Here is a 16805-nt window from a genome sequence, read left to right as displayed (position 1 = left end):
CCTGCTCTCTCTCTCACTCTCTCAAAAATAAATATTTTTTAAAAAAGAGAGAGAGAAGTAACAGGCCATTTAATATAAGAGTAAGTGGGGGCACCTGGGTCGCTCAGTTGGTTGAGAGACCAACTTCGGCTCAGGTCATGATCTCATAGTTTGTGAGTTCAAGCCCCGCGTCGGGCTCTGTGCCGACAGCTCAGAGCCTGGAGCCTGCTTTTGATTCTGTGTCTCCCTCTCTCTCTGCCCCTCCCTCACTCATGCTCTGTGTCTCTCTGTCTCAGAAATAAATAAACATTAAAAAAAATTTTTTTTAAATAAGAATATAAGAGTAAGTGTATGAAAATGAATTAAAACTATACAACCCAGGGAATCTTTGTGTACATTTCTCAGAGGTCATTGAACACACCTTCCACTGCCCCAGCCCCTGCAGTCATTCCCTGTGTCAATTTTGTGTAGTTCATTATTTTTATCAGTAAGCAAAATTGTCCTATCAACGAATTTAGGTATCTATTGTCTTCTTCCACCCTCTAATAGGAAGAATATTCTTTAGTTCATAGATTTGGTCTTTCATGTTCATTAGTACATTTCCAACATCTAGAACAGTATATGTCATATATTTTATTTTGTTTTAAGTAGTCTCAATGCCCATGTAGGTAGGGCTTGAACTCACGACTCTGAGATCAAGAGCTGCATGCACTGCCGACCGAACCAGCCAGGCGTCCCTTAGTAGATGTCATATAGTAGATGCTGAGATATATCTGAGAGCTGTCTTTTTTTTTAAGTTTTAATTTTAATTCCAGTTAGTTAATACACAGTGCTATATTAGCTTTAGGTGTACAACATAGTGATTCAGTAATTTTATACATTACTCAGTGCTTGTCATGATAAGTATACTTTTGATCCCCTTTACCAATTTCCCCCATCCCCCACCAGTCTCCTGGTAACCACCAGTTTGTTCTTTATATTTAAGGGTCTGGTTTTTTGTTTGTCTCTTTTTTCTTTGTTCATTTGTTTTGTTTCTTAAATTCCACAAATGAGTGAAATCATATGGTATTTGTCTTTCTCTGACTGACTTGTTTTGCTTAGCATAATACCCTGTAGCTCCATCCATGTCATTGTAAATAGCAAGATCTTATTTTTTTTATGCCATACACACACACATACACACACACACTCACACACACACATACACACACACACACATATATATGTGTGTGTATATATATATATATATATATATATATATATATATCACATTTTCTTTATCCACTCATCAGTTGATGGACTCTTGAGCTGCTTCCATATCTTGGCTCTTATAATATGGGAGCTGACTTATTGCCTGACCAACCAAGTTGCCATCCTTATCCCAAAGGCTGTTAATTTGTTGGGTGCCATCAAGGAGGACATCAGACAAAGAAATACAACATATTCCTTTCATTGTACAGAACCATCTATTCCAGAACTCGACACCTGATATAGTTTTTGACCTTGTACCTCATGAAAATGTCATGGAGATGGTTGGGCTTAGGGAAGACAAGTTAAATAATCGAGAGAGGGACAATTGGCAAGGGAAGAAGATAGTTGAGGAACTGCTATATGAACGGCAAAAAAAAGACCATGTGATTTTTCAGTCTGAAAAGGTGGAGAATCAGAAGAAATGGAATCATAATCCTTAAATTATGAAAGGAATGCTTAGGATAGATGCAGACATCTTTACTAGCACACTAGAACCCAAAAAACACGAATGAGATACTTTTGAAGGCATACACATATCAAAACGAGGTGGATACTAAAAGTTTATCTACATTTGTGAACTAGACTATTACCTGCAATCACCAATTATTAAAGGAAGCAAAGACATTTTGGAGTGTTTCCCAAAGAATGGCAGTCTAATAGAATGGAAAGCTCACTGGCTTTGAATCTCATCTTCACTCTGCCCTGACCTCTGACAAGTCCCTTAATCATCGTAGCTTTTGTTTCCTCTTCTGTAAAAGGAAGGACCACTTAGGTCCCTTCTAGAATAGGTTGATGTTTCATAGTACAACCCATGCTGCCACTGTCAAAGGCAGACCACAGGGATACATGAATGTGATGAGACTATCTCCATGTTCAATTTTGGGGAAATTCAGGCTGGTTCTTTTATTTAAAAACTTGTCATAATGAAATATTCTGTATCAGTTTCTTGTCGTTGAAATCTTAGTGGATGTGTAATAGTTAATATTTTTAAAGTGACTGAAAAATTCCCATTTTACAGTAAAATAAAACCATTGAACATTTCTGTTTTATAAAACAGAAAAAGTACATAGCGAGTACCAAATGATCTCTTTGGTAGAACACATCAGCAGATAACATGTACTCCTGAAGATGAATAAGTTGTCTGCTTCCCTTTTGTGTTTCATATTTCTAATGAACTAATATTCAATGTGAGATCCCCAGTTTATAGGATGAGTAATAAGTATGACTATTAGTTGGTTATAGTACAACTGATGGAAAATTTTTATAAATCTGTTCAAAACCTTTGAAAAGGAAATTTGTAAAGTTTCTCTACTTTGAGGCCAATGCTTTCTAGTAGAAGCACATTCTCTTCAAAGTTGACCCACATTGGCTTTCTTCCTAACAGGTCTGGACATGATCCATTTTTAAAGGATTATTTTAAGGGTACTTTGCTATCCTACTTTTCCATGTTTCAGTCTTCCAGCTGTGCTCAGGTGACTGCAATAATCAGTAAAAGCATTCTTTCGAGCCCTGAGATGGCTGAAATAACCACAAAATTAGAAATAAGTAGAGATCTTTCTGGACATAAGCAATGGCCAAAACTAACATTGAAGAATTGGAAATAGGACAATTGTTAAGTATGAGGCTGCTGATTGAAAAAAAAAAAAAAAGAATACCACATTGCCTGTTTATTTAAACAGAAATTTTACATCACCCTTTCAGTCCAAAAGAGAGAAGGGGAAAAAAAAAATACATGATAGGAAAATGAGAGAAGAGAAAGGGAAACAGAAAGAAGAAACAAGAGCTCAATAATGGACCACAATGGCAGTGGGCTGGGGAGAACAGATAGTGAGAAGCAAAAGAAAAACTACAACGACACGAGGAATGAGGAATGATAGTGCAAATGGCATCTAGACCTGGACAGCCAAAAATCTCAGAGGGCATCGCTGTGTTTTAAGTCAAGTCTTTAGACTTTCGGCCTCCTGTATCTCCTCAGTCACCAATGACTGCCAATCCCTCTTTCATTGCATTCCTGGGGTCCACCCATTTGTATTATCACGGTGACCACTAAGGAACAGCCCCATTCCCTTCCGTTTGCACTGTCTCTGCCTCTCACTTTGACTCTTTGTTTTGTCCTACACACCAGTGGCAGATGAATCTTCTTAAACTAGCACGCTGTACACATCATCCCCCAGTTCAGAAACATCCAGTGGCCCTCCTGCTTGTAAACTCCTTGGGTTCACAATCCAGGAGCCCGACAGTGTGGTTCCAGTCAGCCCCACTTCTCAAGACTCACTTATGCTAAACTCTCACTTCAGCTAGACTGATCCATAAGCACACAGTGCGCATTCTTTCCTTCATTATTTTGCCTCTACATCCCATTTCCAGCTCATCCTCCCATTGCCCTCTCCTGATATAAAGTAGATTCTGGAAAGCTTTTCCTGAATTTTCCAGCCCATAGGTACTTCCTGGAAGTTCTCCTTTGACCCCCTGGAACACTGCTTTGCAACCATAAATTTAACATAGAGAGCTTTATGATGCTATCTCTCCCAAGTCTTTCCCCCACAACCTTTCAATTGTATTGGAGGGTTCTTGACAGCAAAGACCTTGTTCATTCTTCTCTTTCCCCTTAGCACTTAGCTCACAGTAGATGCATTACAAATGTTAGTTGGTTGGTAATAGTGGTTTGTATGACCAAATGAAAATGCTCAATATTGTTTTTCTTCTCCGGTATCTCTAGTATCTTAATAATTGATGGGAAGTCTAGTCTTTCGCTAATTTGAATGACACTGGGGACTTCAGAAACTGTTGTTTCTTAACTGTAGAGAGGATTTGGGTGTGTACTGTTCTGTGGTCTCTCCGAGGCTGGTTCTCCGTCTTCATAGCCATTGGAATAAATATAATGCTTCTTGAAATTTGGCATCTCTTCCTCCTTGGGTGATTTCTGTTTCCCTTTAAGATGTTTAAAAATACCATCAGAATCAATATTCTTTCTGTGGCTAGTTGTGGAATTGAATCAGTCTTTTCTCCTTTGGTTTCTCTTCCTTTAACTACAGATAAAGAGGAAGTGCAGAGGAAACGGCAGAAGCTCATGCCTAATTTCTCTGATAGTTTCGGCGGCGGTAGTGGTGCTGGAGCTGGAGGTGGAGGCATGTTTGGCAGTGGCGGTGGAGGAGGGGGTGCCGGAGGTACGGGTCCAGGTACGAATTGAGTCTCCTCTTCCTAAAGCTTTTCCCGTTGGAGAAGCTAGAATTGTCTTTCCCTAGATTTCCCAGATGGTCTGTGGGTTGAGTGGCTGTGACGTTACTGAGTGTGACATAGGAAATTAATTAAAATTTTAATAAGTGTATTTTTTCAAAGAAATGCATGTTCACTTGGCAATATGTAGATAATACCAAAAACTCTAAGAAGAAAAACAGTCACTCAAGTTCAGTTATATGAAGAACGTGTCTATTCACGTTTTGGTATATTTTCTTCCTTTCTTCCTCCTTCCCTCCCTTCCTTCCTTCTTTGCTTCTATACTTGTCTTGGTTTTCTTTGGCAACATTAAAAAGATTTCATGTTATATATACTAGCATTGTAGAATATCTGAAGACACATAAAATCCTGCCATCAAAGGTTAACTTCTTCTAATTTTCTTCTGTGCAAACGTCACAGTAGATATTTTTTGCATTTTCATGAGTACAGCTACAATCTTCATAATGCATTGTATTTAATCTATTTACCTACGTTAGTTATTTATTATCATAAATGATTGTGTACATGGAGTCATATATGCTGCTTTTCCCTAATGGGTTAACATAAGCATTTCCTCCATGGTAATATAAATATTATGTAAGCATAATTTCTTAAGGATCATTTTAATGACTCATATTTCACCAAGTGAATATTCCATAGTATTACTTACTTGAATGCGTTTCCTGTTTTTTATTGTTTTTACTGATCTCCTTTGTCCACGTTGTTTTTCTTTTATTCCAGACTGTTTTTGTAAATTAGATTCTTTGAAGTAAAATTACAATGTCAGAGAGTATGACCTCTAATTTTACGTACGACTTTTTATGCTTCCACCAAAAATGCATGAGCATGCACAGTGTGGTCATGTTTCCTTGAGGACTCGGTAGTTTGTATTTTGTTTGGTTCAGTTTTTCCTGCCAGACATTATTTGAAGGCCCTCTGTGTCAGCAAGTCTGAGTTTGGGTGGTGAGCACTCCCACACAACAGTGGGAGACTTTCTCCAGCGTGAACTCCTCCATGCGGCCCCAGGCCTGGGCATTGCCTGAGTTGCCAAAATGTAAACTTGGTCCGAGTGGAATTCTGATCATCCCATGATCCCCACAATGTGTCTTACTAACTCACAATGGCAGCACCACGTCGGGCACTCTGCCCTCCCACACCAAAGCCTGTGCTCACCTGAGGGAAGGACACCAAACTTTGCTGACTCTTCATAAAACACACACACACACACACACACACACACACCCATCATGAGGTTTCATTAGTTTTGCTTGCCATTTCAGGGTATGGCTTCCCCCACTATGGATTCCCTACATACGGTGGAATTACCTTCCATCCTGGAACCACTAAATCTAATGCTGGGATGAAACATGGTAAGTAATACAGTTTTTTTTCCAATAGTGAAGAAAGAATGAAAAATTAAAAGTTTTATATTATTACTCATCACATTGTCATCTTGAAAAAATTTGATAAATGCAGGTAAACTGAGAAGATACTTTTGCATAAAAAAATGTTATTTCCTGTGGCAAATATAAATTCTATTCCCAATCTTATGTTTCTACTTATATATTTACTTTTTTTTTTTTTTTTTTAACGTTTATTTATTTTTGAGACAGAGAGAGACAGAGCATGAACGGGGGAGGGTCAGAGAGAGGGAGACACAGAATCCGAAACAGGCTCCAGGCTCTGAGCTGTCAGCACAGAGCCTGACGCGGGGCCTGAACCCACGGACCGCGAGATCATGACCTGAGCCAAAGTCGGCCGCTTAACCGACTGAGCCACCCAGGCGCCCCTATATTTACTTCTTAAGTGACATGAACAAGGGGAAGAAAAGAGCATTAAAAAGGGACATATGGAGACACTTGACTAAAAAAGTCACCAAACTTAACTGTCCTCTCCTGTTTTCTTCTCAAATGCTACACTTTTGAAGACATTTTGAGTTTTATAGGGATGGCCTTTCCCCTCAAATGCATCCCTTCATATGCAGTTGTCACATGCTGTGTTCGTAGCTTGTATTACGTGTCCATTCTAGTGTACCCATTGAAGCAATAATACAATAAAGTCTTCCCATGTATTGAATGCCTGTTTGATGTCAGGTGCTATTTCTACATGTTTTAACTGTCATCTTCATGATTGCTCTAAGGAAAATAGTAATGCCTCCATTTTATGGACAGAGGACACCAACGTTCAGAAAGGTTCATTCACTCACTGAAGGCACATATCTGTTATTGGCAGGACCTGGATTTGAACCAGCTCTGCTCACAAAACATAGGTGCTTTCATAGTACCTGCCAGATAATATGGTCAGACTGGAAAGAGCACAGAAATGGCATACCGAGTAACTCCCACACTACAGAATGTGACTTGATATTATGTCTTAACAACTTGCTTGGTTAATTAGCATTAGGAAAAAAATAATTCCTGTTTGTTTGGGGTGTTTTGAGAGAGAGAGAGAAAGAGAGAGAGAGAGAGAGAGAGAGGCTCTGGGCTCAGTGAGGAGCCCCACAGGGGGCTCGATCTTTCAACCATGAGATCATGACCTGGGCTGAAATCAAGAGTTGGATGTTTAACTGACTGAGTTACCCAGGCACCCCATAACTCCTGTTTCTTTTTTTATTGTTATTATATGTTATTTAAAAAAAAATTTTTTTTAACATTTATTTATTTTTGAGAGACAGAGCATGAGTGGGGGAGGGGCAGAGAGAGGGAGACAGAGAATCTGAAGCAGGCTCCAAGCTCTGAGCTGTCAGTGCAGAGCCTAATGCAGGGCTCGAACTCACAAACTGTGTGATCATGACCTGAGCTGAAGTCGGAAGCTTAACTGACTGAGCCACCCACGCACCCCATAACTCCTCTGTTTCTATTTAAACTTTAAAAATTCCACTTCCCTGCAATTCACAGAAGAGCTTTATTTCATTTTTCTCCTTTACAAATAAACAGAATGAAATGTAAGTTTTTAAAAGTGTATATGAAATTTTTTTTAAGATCTTGAAAGTTCTTATCACAAAAAAATTGTAACTATGTGCGCTAATGGTAACTCAACTTACTGTGGTGATCATTTGACAATATATACAAATATCAAATCATTATATTGTACACCTGAAACTAATGGAATATGTCACACTCCGTAAAAATGTGTCTTTGAGACGCGAGAGTTTAAAATAGCTCCAAAACAGGTTACCTATGATATGAGTATTTTAAAAGGAATTTCAAATTACTGTTTTTCTTTTCCCTTTGCAGTAAACTTGCCTATCTTTTATCTGACCTTCGCTGAAACAGGGAATTATCACTTAATGGAATTTAGTGAGAAAAATCTAATGTTTCTGCTTTTATCTTAGGAACCATAGACTCCCCATCTAAAAATGACCCTGAGGGTTGCAGCAAGAGTGTGGACAGAGACGCAGTGAACCTCTCTGGGAAAGTAACTGAACCCACAGAACAAGATAAGGAGTCTGGCACTGGAGAAGATGAAGTTACCCTGACGTATACAGTAGGAGTAAAGGAAGAGAATTCTAGGTTTCAGGGTAAGTGAGTACACATGTGATTACATTGTATTGACTGGTGAGGGGATAGGTTGGTTCCAGGAAGCTATTGTCAGAAGACCGGTTTATTTTCTGTTAATCTAAAAATGATATATCAATATCTTGTTCGGTGTGCCCTTCAGAGTCCTGTATGCCTCTTGAAAAGCATGTGTCAGAGCATTTAATTCACACTGAAATTTCCATTTTCCCTGTGTTATCTCTGAATAAAGTACTGGAATATGCATATGCATTCTCCAATCATAATTATGCAGTTTTAGGATATCGTGGGAGATAATCTAATTCATTTCCACCACAGATAATAGAGAAGTTCCCATAACTTCAATAGTCTTCTTCCTCTAGACCGTAGTTGGACCATCACACTGAAGTAGAACTTGGCCTGAAAATGAGAACTTTTCCTTTTACCTTGATGCCCTCTTTGAACAATTAGGATTAAGGGGGACAGTGCACTTTGCACGTAATTTGAACCAGTACTCATTAGAGAAAAGAGAAGGGAAAGAGAGCAAATATTTCAGCTTAGTGGCCTCTTATGGTCTCTATCACAAATTCTTTTTTTTTAAATACCGCTTTAAAAACATACAAAGCATGGTTAGGTAGGGGACCGTATAAAAACAGGCCACATACTGGTTTTGACCCTCAGGTCCAAATTTGCCTTTTCCTGACCTTGAAGCAAACTTCACAAGAACACGGATGGCTTAGGGAAAGTCTGTGGCAGAGACTGTGGTTTTTGACACTTTGCCTAACGAGACAGTGGTTTAAGACTCCAATGAAGGATTATTTCATCAAGAGATTGATTATTTACAGTATAGTCAAGCCAATCAACATTATTTGGAGACTGATTGTTCCCCCTGAAATAACAGACCTATCTAAATTTCTTCCCCTAACAAACCACAGACAGAGTTTTCAGATCAGCCTCTGTATTTGTCAGTAAGCCAACGTGCAGTTGTGCTTTTGCTAACGAACGCAACCCAGGAGCACTGAAAGGAGCAGATGCAACTAAAACGATGTGGGTCGAGGTATCAGAACACTGATGTTGATGGTTTTGGCCCCAGGCATGCCACACCCGTAGAGCAAGTATAGGAAACTCCACTGTGATTGTGCTCATTGCCTTGCAGATAACCTCTTCCTAGAGAAGGCTATGCAGCTGGCCAAGCGGCATGCCAATGCCCTTTTTGACTACGCAGTGACAGGAGATGTGAAGATGCTGCTGGCTGTTCAGCGCCATCTCGCTGCAGTGCAGGATGAGAATGGGGACAGGTAAGTCAGGACTTTTGCAAACAAAGGTTGTTTTAGGGTAAGGAAGTGAGAAAATCATCGTATGCATACTGGCTAGGGATAAAAAGAATTGTTTAAAGGTATTGGGTCCTGTAACTGGAAGACTGTCACGGACAGTCCTGTGTCAGTGAGGTTGAATCCATAATTTGCTTCTCTGGTCCTGTGGTTCCCACCTGTTGGATGTTAGAACATTTAAGCCTTCATCTAAGAGCACATCAGGCTGGGCAAGAAGGATAAGATATGTGCGGGGAATGGTACGTTTTCAAAAACCTTGCTTTATTTATTGGGATAACATTTGGGATAAAATTTAACAAACACGTATTTATTTATTGGGTTAATAACATCTGCTTTATTTACCAAAATGAGATGACAATAAATGTGGTCCAACCAAATTCCTAAAGCACTTGTTACCCCGGCTGCACAGTTCTCCTGGTAGTAGTATCAAGAAAAAGCCCAGTAAAGACAGCACAACAACAACGGTAACAAAACAAGTAAGCGATCATTGTCATTCTTTCCCAGTTATTGGTTCCTTCCCTACTGCCTCTGCTACTGGTTACCAGTCTGGGACTGGATCAGACTCCTGTGACAGCCATAACCCACGCTGTGTGGGAGTCCAACATTCCACTCAGCATGCCTCCGTTTCTGCTGTTACTGAGCTTATATTTGCAAAGCACCTGGCTTCTTTCTAAAACAGTTCTCGGAGTCCTCGCATCGAGACTCCAAAATGATCTCAAAAGCCAGTGAGAATAACAAGAGACAACAGCCCTCATATTCGAGTCAAGGGCCTTATCTAAAACTTTCCTAAAATAGTGTCAACACTGAGAAACCCTTTTCTGTAGAGGAGTTCCTGAGTGCTATGTTTTCAACCTCAGTTAAAAAACTGAATCAAACACTTCAGGAAAGTGCCAACCTCAGGGTTTCAAACAGAGACCTTTGTTCTCATTCCTTGCAACGTAACCAAGGATGTGGTATAACCACTGGCCTTGTTATACAGTATGAGAGGAACCGGTACAGCCTTCCTCATGCAATGCTGCGAACAGCAGAATGCTTTTACAGGGTTAAAGAATCCAATTAGCACTCAATAACATGGAACCACAAGAGAAAGCAGTTAACCAAGATAGAACAGGGTTTCAAGTGATATTTTCAGGGACCTGCTGCATTGATGAGCCTGAGAAAGATGAGCACATAGAAGCTAGGAAGGGCTGCTGGTATATGAAGGGAAGGTTGTGGAAAAGATTTCGGGGCACATGCATTCAAGTGGGTGCATTGAGGGGAAGACGCACGCATTCCCCTCAATGCACCCACTTGAATGCATATGCCCCGAAATCTTTTCCACAGCCTTCCCTTCATACACCATACACCACGCATGTGTAAGGACACATATGGAGGGACCAAGGAGGTGACTTTCCCCACCCAGCAGAACATGAATACTTAGAGTCCCCTCCTAGGACCACAAACATACTCCTCCTGCAAGCAGGCCCTCGGGGCTTGCCACAGGTAGAGGGCGGAGACGAGCGATGTGGAGAGACCAAAGAGGAGCCCTCGTAAGAATGCAGACAAAGGAAAACCATTGGTCCTCACAGCTCAGGTCTCGTTTTCATTGAACTCGTCACGCTCAGCTAATAATCTGAATCTTGTAACCATTAGTCATCACAGCATATACAATGAAGAAAAGAAAAGAAAAGAAAAGAAAAGAAAAGAAAAGAAAAGAAAAGAACTTCTGGTGTTGGGGAAATTCCCATGAAGGTGTGAGGATTTAAGGGGGAGAGAGAATGTACTTCTGCTATGAAATGCTGAGCTGCGCATGGAAATTTCTAGGCAGTTTTGAAGTATGACCTTTTTCTTGGTACAAATGCGTCATGGCTGCATCAGACTTGAAGCCCTTTTTAGAAGTCTTCTTCCAGTCTCACGTTTCAAGAGTCAGTAGTGACACCTTGACATCATTTGCTCTCTCAAGTAATGAAGTCAGAAGTTAGTTTTTCAGGCCCTCCTGTGCCAATGTTAATCCCTAGTAAAATTTTACACTTGCTCTTGCTAAGAAAGAGGTCTGAATAAAGTGACACCGAAGATTTTTCATTTGGAGAAAATCGAGGCTGTGCCTCAAAGCCCAGCTGTCCTGCCACCATGCGATACTTTGAGTGTGCTCTGTATCACAATCTGTCCATACTTTGGAATATTCATTATCTTAGGTGTCCATCTGTGACTCCACAGAGCAGTGCCCATGTGCCCCCTCAGCAGGGTGGCTTAAGGGATTAAGAGATGGCTTTGGAGCCAGGTGGACCTGGGCTGGCCTCCCAGCTTCACCACTCACTAGTTATATGACCTGACTTGAGTTCTCTTATACCTACAAGTCCAAGTTTCATCATCTGAAAAATGAGGATAATGTTAACCTACCTCACAGGGCTTCTTGTTGTGATTAAATAAGATCACGTATGTCAACTGCTTATGATGGTCTGGCAAATAGAAGCTCTAAACAACTTTTATTGTTGTTAGTGTCGCATCATTTCAAATTAATTTTAATAGGAAGTTGTTTTAACAATTAAAACATTGTGTCCCTAGGAGTGATGCTTGGCACCTGCCGATATTTTCGACCTCATTAGCATAAGGTCCTAGTGCTTAAATTGTGTGCCTAAATTTTAGTGCCTAAATTGTGTGCCAGGGCTTGAGGCTGACCCAGGGAGAACCAGCCCTGAGGTCACAGGTCAGAGAGGGAGAAAGGCATACGAAAAACTACAGTTGCATAACAAGCAGTGAACTTGAGTGGAGACAGTGTGGTCCGCCTAGGAAGTTCAGAGACGAGGTGAGGTTTGAACTGGAATGTGAAGGATGGAGTAGGCATTGTCTAGGCAGAGAAGAGGAGCAAAACCATTCCAGGCAGAGGGAATATTTACAAGGGAGAAATATAATCACATTGTTCCTTCAGAAATTTGCCTCAAGAATCTTCTCCCAGTAGTTAAAAGCCTAACCCTATCCTCCCCTCCTGGGGTCTGGAAAGATCTTTAAAAAGACACCACACTGTGTTTTAGAGGAGGCTGGCAAGGCTAGGTGAAGTAACTACATTTTTCTGAATAGTTCCAAGTGCTGGGCATTTTCCATACATGATCTGTATGTAAAGGGAAGCCAGGAAGAGGCTAGAGGAGAAAATGCACCAAAACCACTGCAGGGAGACAGAGTTGGGATTTGAACTTAGGCCTCTCTGCCTCAAGGCCCAGATCCCTGTATACCTCAAAGGTCAAACCAAAATGCCCCTAGAGGCCAGGCAAGCATGGTAAGTGAGTGTAGCTGCCTGGATAAGCAACAGAACATCCCCACCTCATATTCAAGGCATTTGGGGCCCAAATAAAACTTAAGTATGAGAGCCAGGTTCAGTCTGCAAGTCTGATCGTTTCTTGGAAATCTTTTTTTTTTTTTCACTAACACTTCAGCTGATTATTGCCACTCTTTTTTTTCCAGTGTCTTACACTTAGCAATCATCCATCTTCATGCCCAGCTTGTGAGGGATCTACTAGAAGTCACGTCTGGCTTGATTTCTGATGACATTATCAATATGAGAAATGATCTCTACCAGGTAAGCAGAAACACCAACTGAAGAAAACTTCACCGTTGGTGCGTGTTTGCACATGTGCGTGTGCATGTGTATATGTATTATTTCTAATAATGTTAACAGTAGCAAAAATACAGTGCATTGTTGTATAAGTTATATCCTAAAAGCCCATTACTTGGGAATATTATTTATGATTTAGGATCCTTTAACCTATGAATGTAATAGAAATCACTCCACGGTAGAAATCCCCCACTCATGCTGGGGGAAGACAAAGTTTACACTTTAGAAATCTGTCAAAGAGTTGATCCATTTTTTTTTTCTTTTCTTAATTTGTTGTGTTTTTTTCATTATACTAAGTATACTCTTTAATCCCCATCCCCTGTTTTCCCCATCCCCCCACCCACTTCCCATCTGGTAATCATTAGTTTGTTCTCTGTAGTTGAGCCTGTTTCTTGGTTTGCTCCTCACTTTTTTTCCCCCTTTTGCTTGTTTGTTTTGTTTCTTAAATTCTACATATGAATGAGATCATATGGTATTTGTTTTTCTCTGACTGACTTATTTCACTTAGCATTATACTCTCTAGCTCCATCCATGTTGTTGCAAATGGCAAGATTTCATTCTTTTTTATGGATGAATAATATCCGTGTGTGTGTGTGTGTGTGTGTGTGTGTGTGTGTGTGTCACATCTCCTTTACCCATTCATCTGTTGATGGACACTTGGGCTGTTTGCATAGTTTGGCCATTGTAAACAATGCTGTTACAAATATAAGGGTGCATGTATCCCTTTGAATTAGTGTTTTGTATTTTGGGAGTAGATACCCAGTAGTGCAATTACTGGGTTTTAGGGTAGTTCTATTTTTAATTTTTTGAGGATTCTCCATACTGTTTTCCACAGTGGGTGCAACAGTTTGCATTCCCACCAACAGTGCAAGAGTGTGCCTTTTTCTCCATATCCTCACCAACACTTGTTTCTTAAGTTTTTGATTTTAGCCTTTCTGACTGGTGTGAGGTGATATCTCATTGTAGTTTTGATTTGCATCTCCCTGATGAGTGATGTTGAGCACCTGTTTTTCTTCTCTCTTTTTTTAACTGAAATATAACTGACATATAGCATTGTATTAGTTTAAGGTATATAGTGATTTGATATTTGCATAAATCACAAAATGATCACCAAAATAAGTTTATCATCCATCACCACCCATAGTTACAAATTTGTTTTTCTTGCAATAAGAACTTTTAAGATTTACTCTCTTAGCAGCTTTCAAATATGCAGTACAGAGAAACCTAGAGTAATACATCATATTTGTCAAGAAAAATACAACTGAAAAAAAATTAAATTGGAAAGCCAGTAATTTATAAGAATTTTGACGTCTGCTAAAACACATTTTTACAACATCTAGATTAAGTGTGTATCAAATAAAGGGTGCTGAAATCAGAATACGGAAAGGTAAAAAGGTTGGTTGAGGAGAAAGTGTCTTTCAAAAACAGAAAGACATCTCAAATTGAGGAAAACAGGGAACACCAGAGTTTTGCCCAGATCAGGTTTGAACAGGAATTCAGTGGGCTCAAAAGCAACTCGAGGAACCCTGGTACAGAAGTCTGCAGATATGGCAGAGAGAAGGTAGCTGGGACCCTGTGAGGGTGCCTGATAGGCACATGCAGAGATCGAAACTTCTGCTTGGCGGAACCAAAGCCTGGATGCTGGCGTCGGAGCCGGTCTCTCTGGTTAGGGGCACGCTACCACCGGGGCTGTTCCATTTCCTGCCCAGGAGCACAGTCTCCTCCTAGCTTGCCTTTGCCCCAGCCCACCTGGCTTTGGTCCCAGTCTCCTGGTCTGGCCCCTTCTCATCTTTCCCATTTTCTCCCTCCCTTCACTGCACCCAAAGTGACTTCCCAGCCCTTGCTGGCCTGGATGGTGTGTTCGGATGCCTGGTCCAGGCATATCTGTCACTCTAAAAATGTGGACAACAATCATGTGCAGTTAATTGCACAGTAAAGTACCTGTTCCCCTTCTCAATTGTTAAAGCAGGTGTTGTGAATCATTTTTATTTCTTCAAAGCAAACGAACTAAAATGTTTACATGTGGCTGTCACTAGATTTTTATCTGTGCATAGGTGTTTCCTGAGAAGGGAAGTAAGTTTCCCATTTGATGTAAGGCTTTAGGCTCCTTCCCTGGCTGTAATGCTTAATGTCAAAGGAAGAATGAAGTTGGGGATTCTTCACTGACTGAGAATATAAAGCAATGAAAGTGAATTCTAATTTTAGGTAGACATTTAAAGGATGTCTTCAGATTCGCATACCATTTTGGGGGCTGTTGGTGTTTGGAGAGTCATCTGGCCCGTAAAGCTTGATTCTCTCGGGCTTTAGGACGGATTGTTCCTCTCAGCCATCACAAGTTTGCAAATAAAACTGGGAACGGGACACTGTCACTTCTCGGTCCTCCTCTCAAAGACTGCTTAACGTCACTGCCTGTAGGTCAGATTCAAGGAATTACTTGTTTTTCTGTTTATAAATAGGCTCTGCAAAGGACACCACACAGCAGGATTAGTAGTTGTGATTTATTATGTGCTAACCTCCTTACTGTATCATTTGGTTACGTATATAGAGACTCTCTCCAGTAGGCTACACACACAAAAATCTCAAAACCACCACCCTTGACACTTCCACGCCTTCTGATACAGGGACTCTCAGGAGACCATAAGTCCATTTTTCCCCCAACTTACCACTGCTCTCATTTATGGGCAAGGATTCTGGATCCCCTGGTATGCCTTGTATGGCTGAAACATATACCAATCACAACTTTGCTCTGAGAACTAGAAAAGGCTAAAAGTTGGCTGCATTTATCTTTGTAAAGTTTCTCTGTTAACTGTTCTTGATGGAAAAATTATAGAGTTCTCTAAGTAATTTGGATTATTTGGCAATTGTCTTAGACAACCTCCCAAAATACCATTCACTAATCTTAGTACATTTCTGTGACCATCTGTCATGATCAGATCGCTCTCCCCACCCACTCTCTAGAGATACACTCAAAATAATCCAAGTGTATAGAGTTAGGATTCTTCTGAAAACATTTCTGAAATCTGTTGCCTTTAAACCCTTCCTCTTCTTCTCCCCCTGACCATAGACAACCACTCTAATGTGTTTGATATGGATTGTTTTGTTTGCATACATTCCCATGTAACATTAGTGGGGGGTTTTGTGCATGTGGGGTTTTTTTCTTTTATATTTTTAATTTTTATAAATATAATATATGTTCATGGTTCTTTAAATGGTACATAAGGAAATATACTAGAAACTCAAAAGTTGTCCTCCCTGGCAATATACAAGTCTCCCAACTCCATTCCCAAATACAACTATTACATTTGTAAGTACTTTTCCATATATTGGCTACATAAACATATATACTTGAAATATATAGACATTTTCGTATACTCTCACATGCAATCCACACTACATTCTATAATTCTGGGGTTAAAGATCCACATCCTGAAATCTCATAGAAATTAAGAAATTGAAAAATTGGTGATACTATAGGAGAGAACTTAAAAAAAAAGCTTATCATAGTAACAGAATTTGTATAACATGAAAAAAATCGTATTAAGTCTAGAGATAATTGCTGATTTCTGAATCGTATAATATTTTGTAATTTCAGATCTTTTTTACCGTCTCATTCTCTTTCAGACTTTTTTCATCTCCCCCAAATAGCATTTTAGATTAATAAATGCAGGCTTTTTTTTTTAACATATTTATTTTTTGAGAAGAAGGCTCTTGGCTACAGTATCTAAAGTTTTGAGGACATCATTCTATTTCAAGCTGTAAAAGATGAAAAACATAAAAGAGAATGGTAATTTGGCCGAATAGTCTGTCTTGTTTGTGTTGTATGAGCTCATCACTGTAACTGAGACACGGCCACGGGAGCGTCTTTCAGCATCTCCTGTGCTGTGGTCATCCTGCAGCCAGAGTGCTGTGGCTCACCTGCTGTCGCTCTGCTGTGGCCAGTGATCG

At 40.1% G+C, this 16805-nt stretch overlaps 1 protein-coding gene across 2 annotated transcripts in view; it reads left to right on the top strand.

The window, feature by feature from the left end:
- NFKB1 (nuclear factor kappa B subunit 1) overlaps nucleotides 1-16805 on the top strand; it is a 118233-nt gene that overhangs the window by 89320 nt on the left and 12108 nt on the right. For both annotated transcript variants that reach the window (XM_042935815.1, XM_042935814.1), the window contains exons 12-16: nucleotides 4266-4409; nucleotides 5727-5816; nucleotides 7781-7966; nucleotides 9097-9238; nucleotides 12710-12824. In XM_042935815.1, the coding sequence (XP_042791749.1) occupies nucleotides 4266-4409; nucleotides 5727-5816; nucleotides 7781-7966; nucleotides 9097-9238; nucleotides 12710-12824 (677 nt within the window). The remainder of the gene's footprint in view (nucleotides 1-4265; nucleotides 4410-5726; nucleotides 5817-7780; nucleotides 7967-9096; nucleotides 9239-12709; nucleotides 12825-16805) is intronic.

The sequence above is a fragment of the Panthera leo genome, chromosome B1 (genome assembly GCF_018350215.1).
Source record: "Panthera leo isolate Ple1 chromosome B1, P.leo_Ple1_pat1.1, whole genome shotgun sequence".
In the NCBI taxonomy this organism is placed as follows: domain Eukaryota; kingdom Metazoa; phylum Chordata; class Mammalia; order Carnivora; family Felidae; genus Panthera; species Panthera leo.
This window is presented reverse-complemented; position numbering and strand designations above follow the sequence as displayed.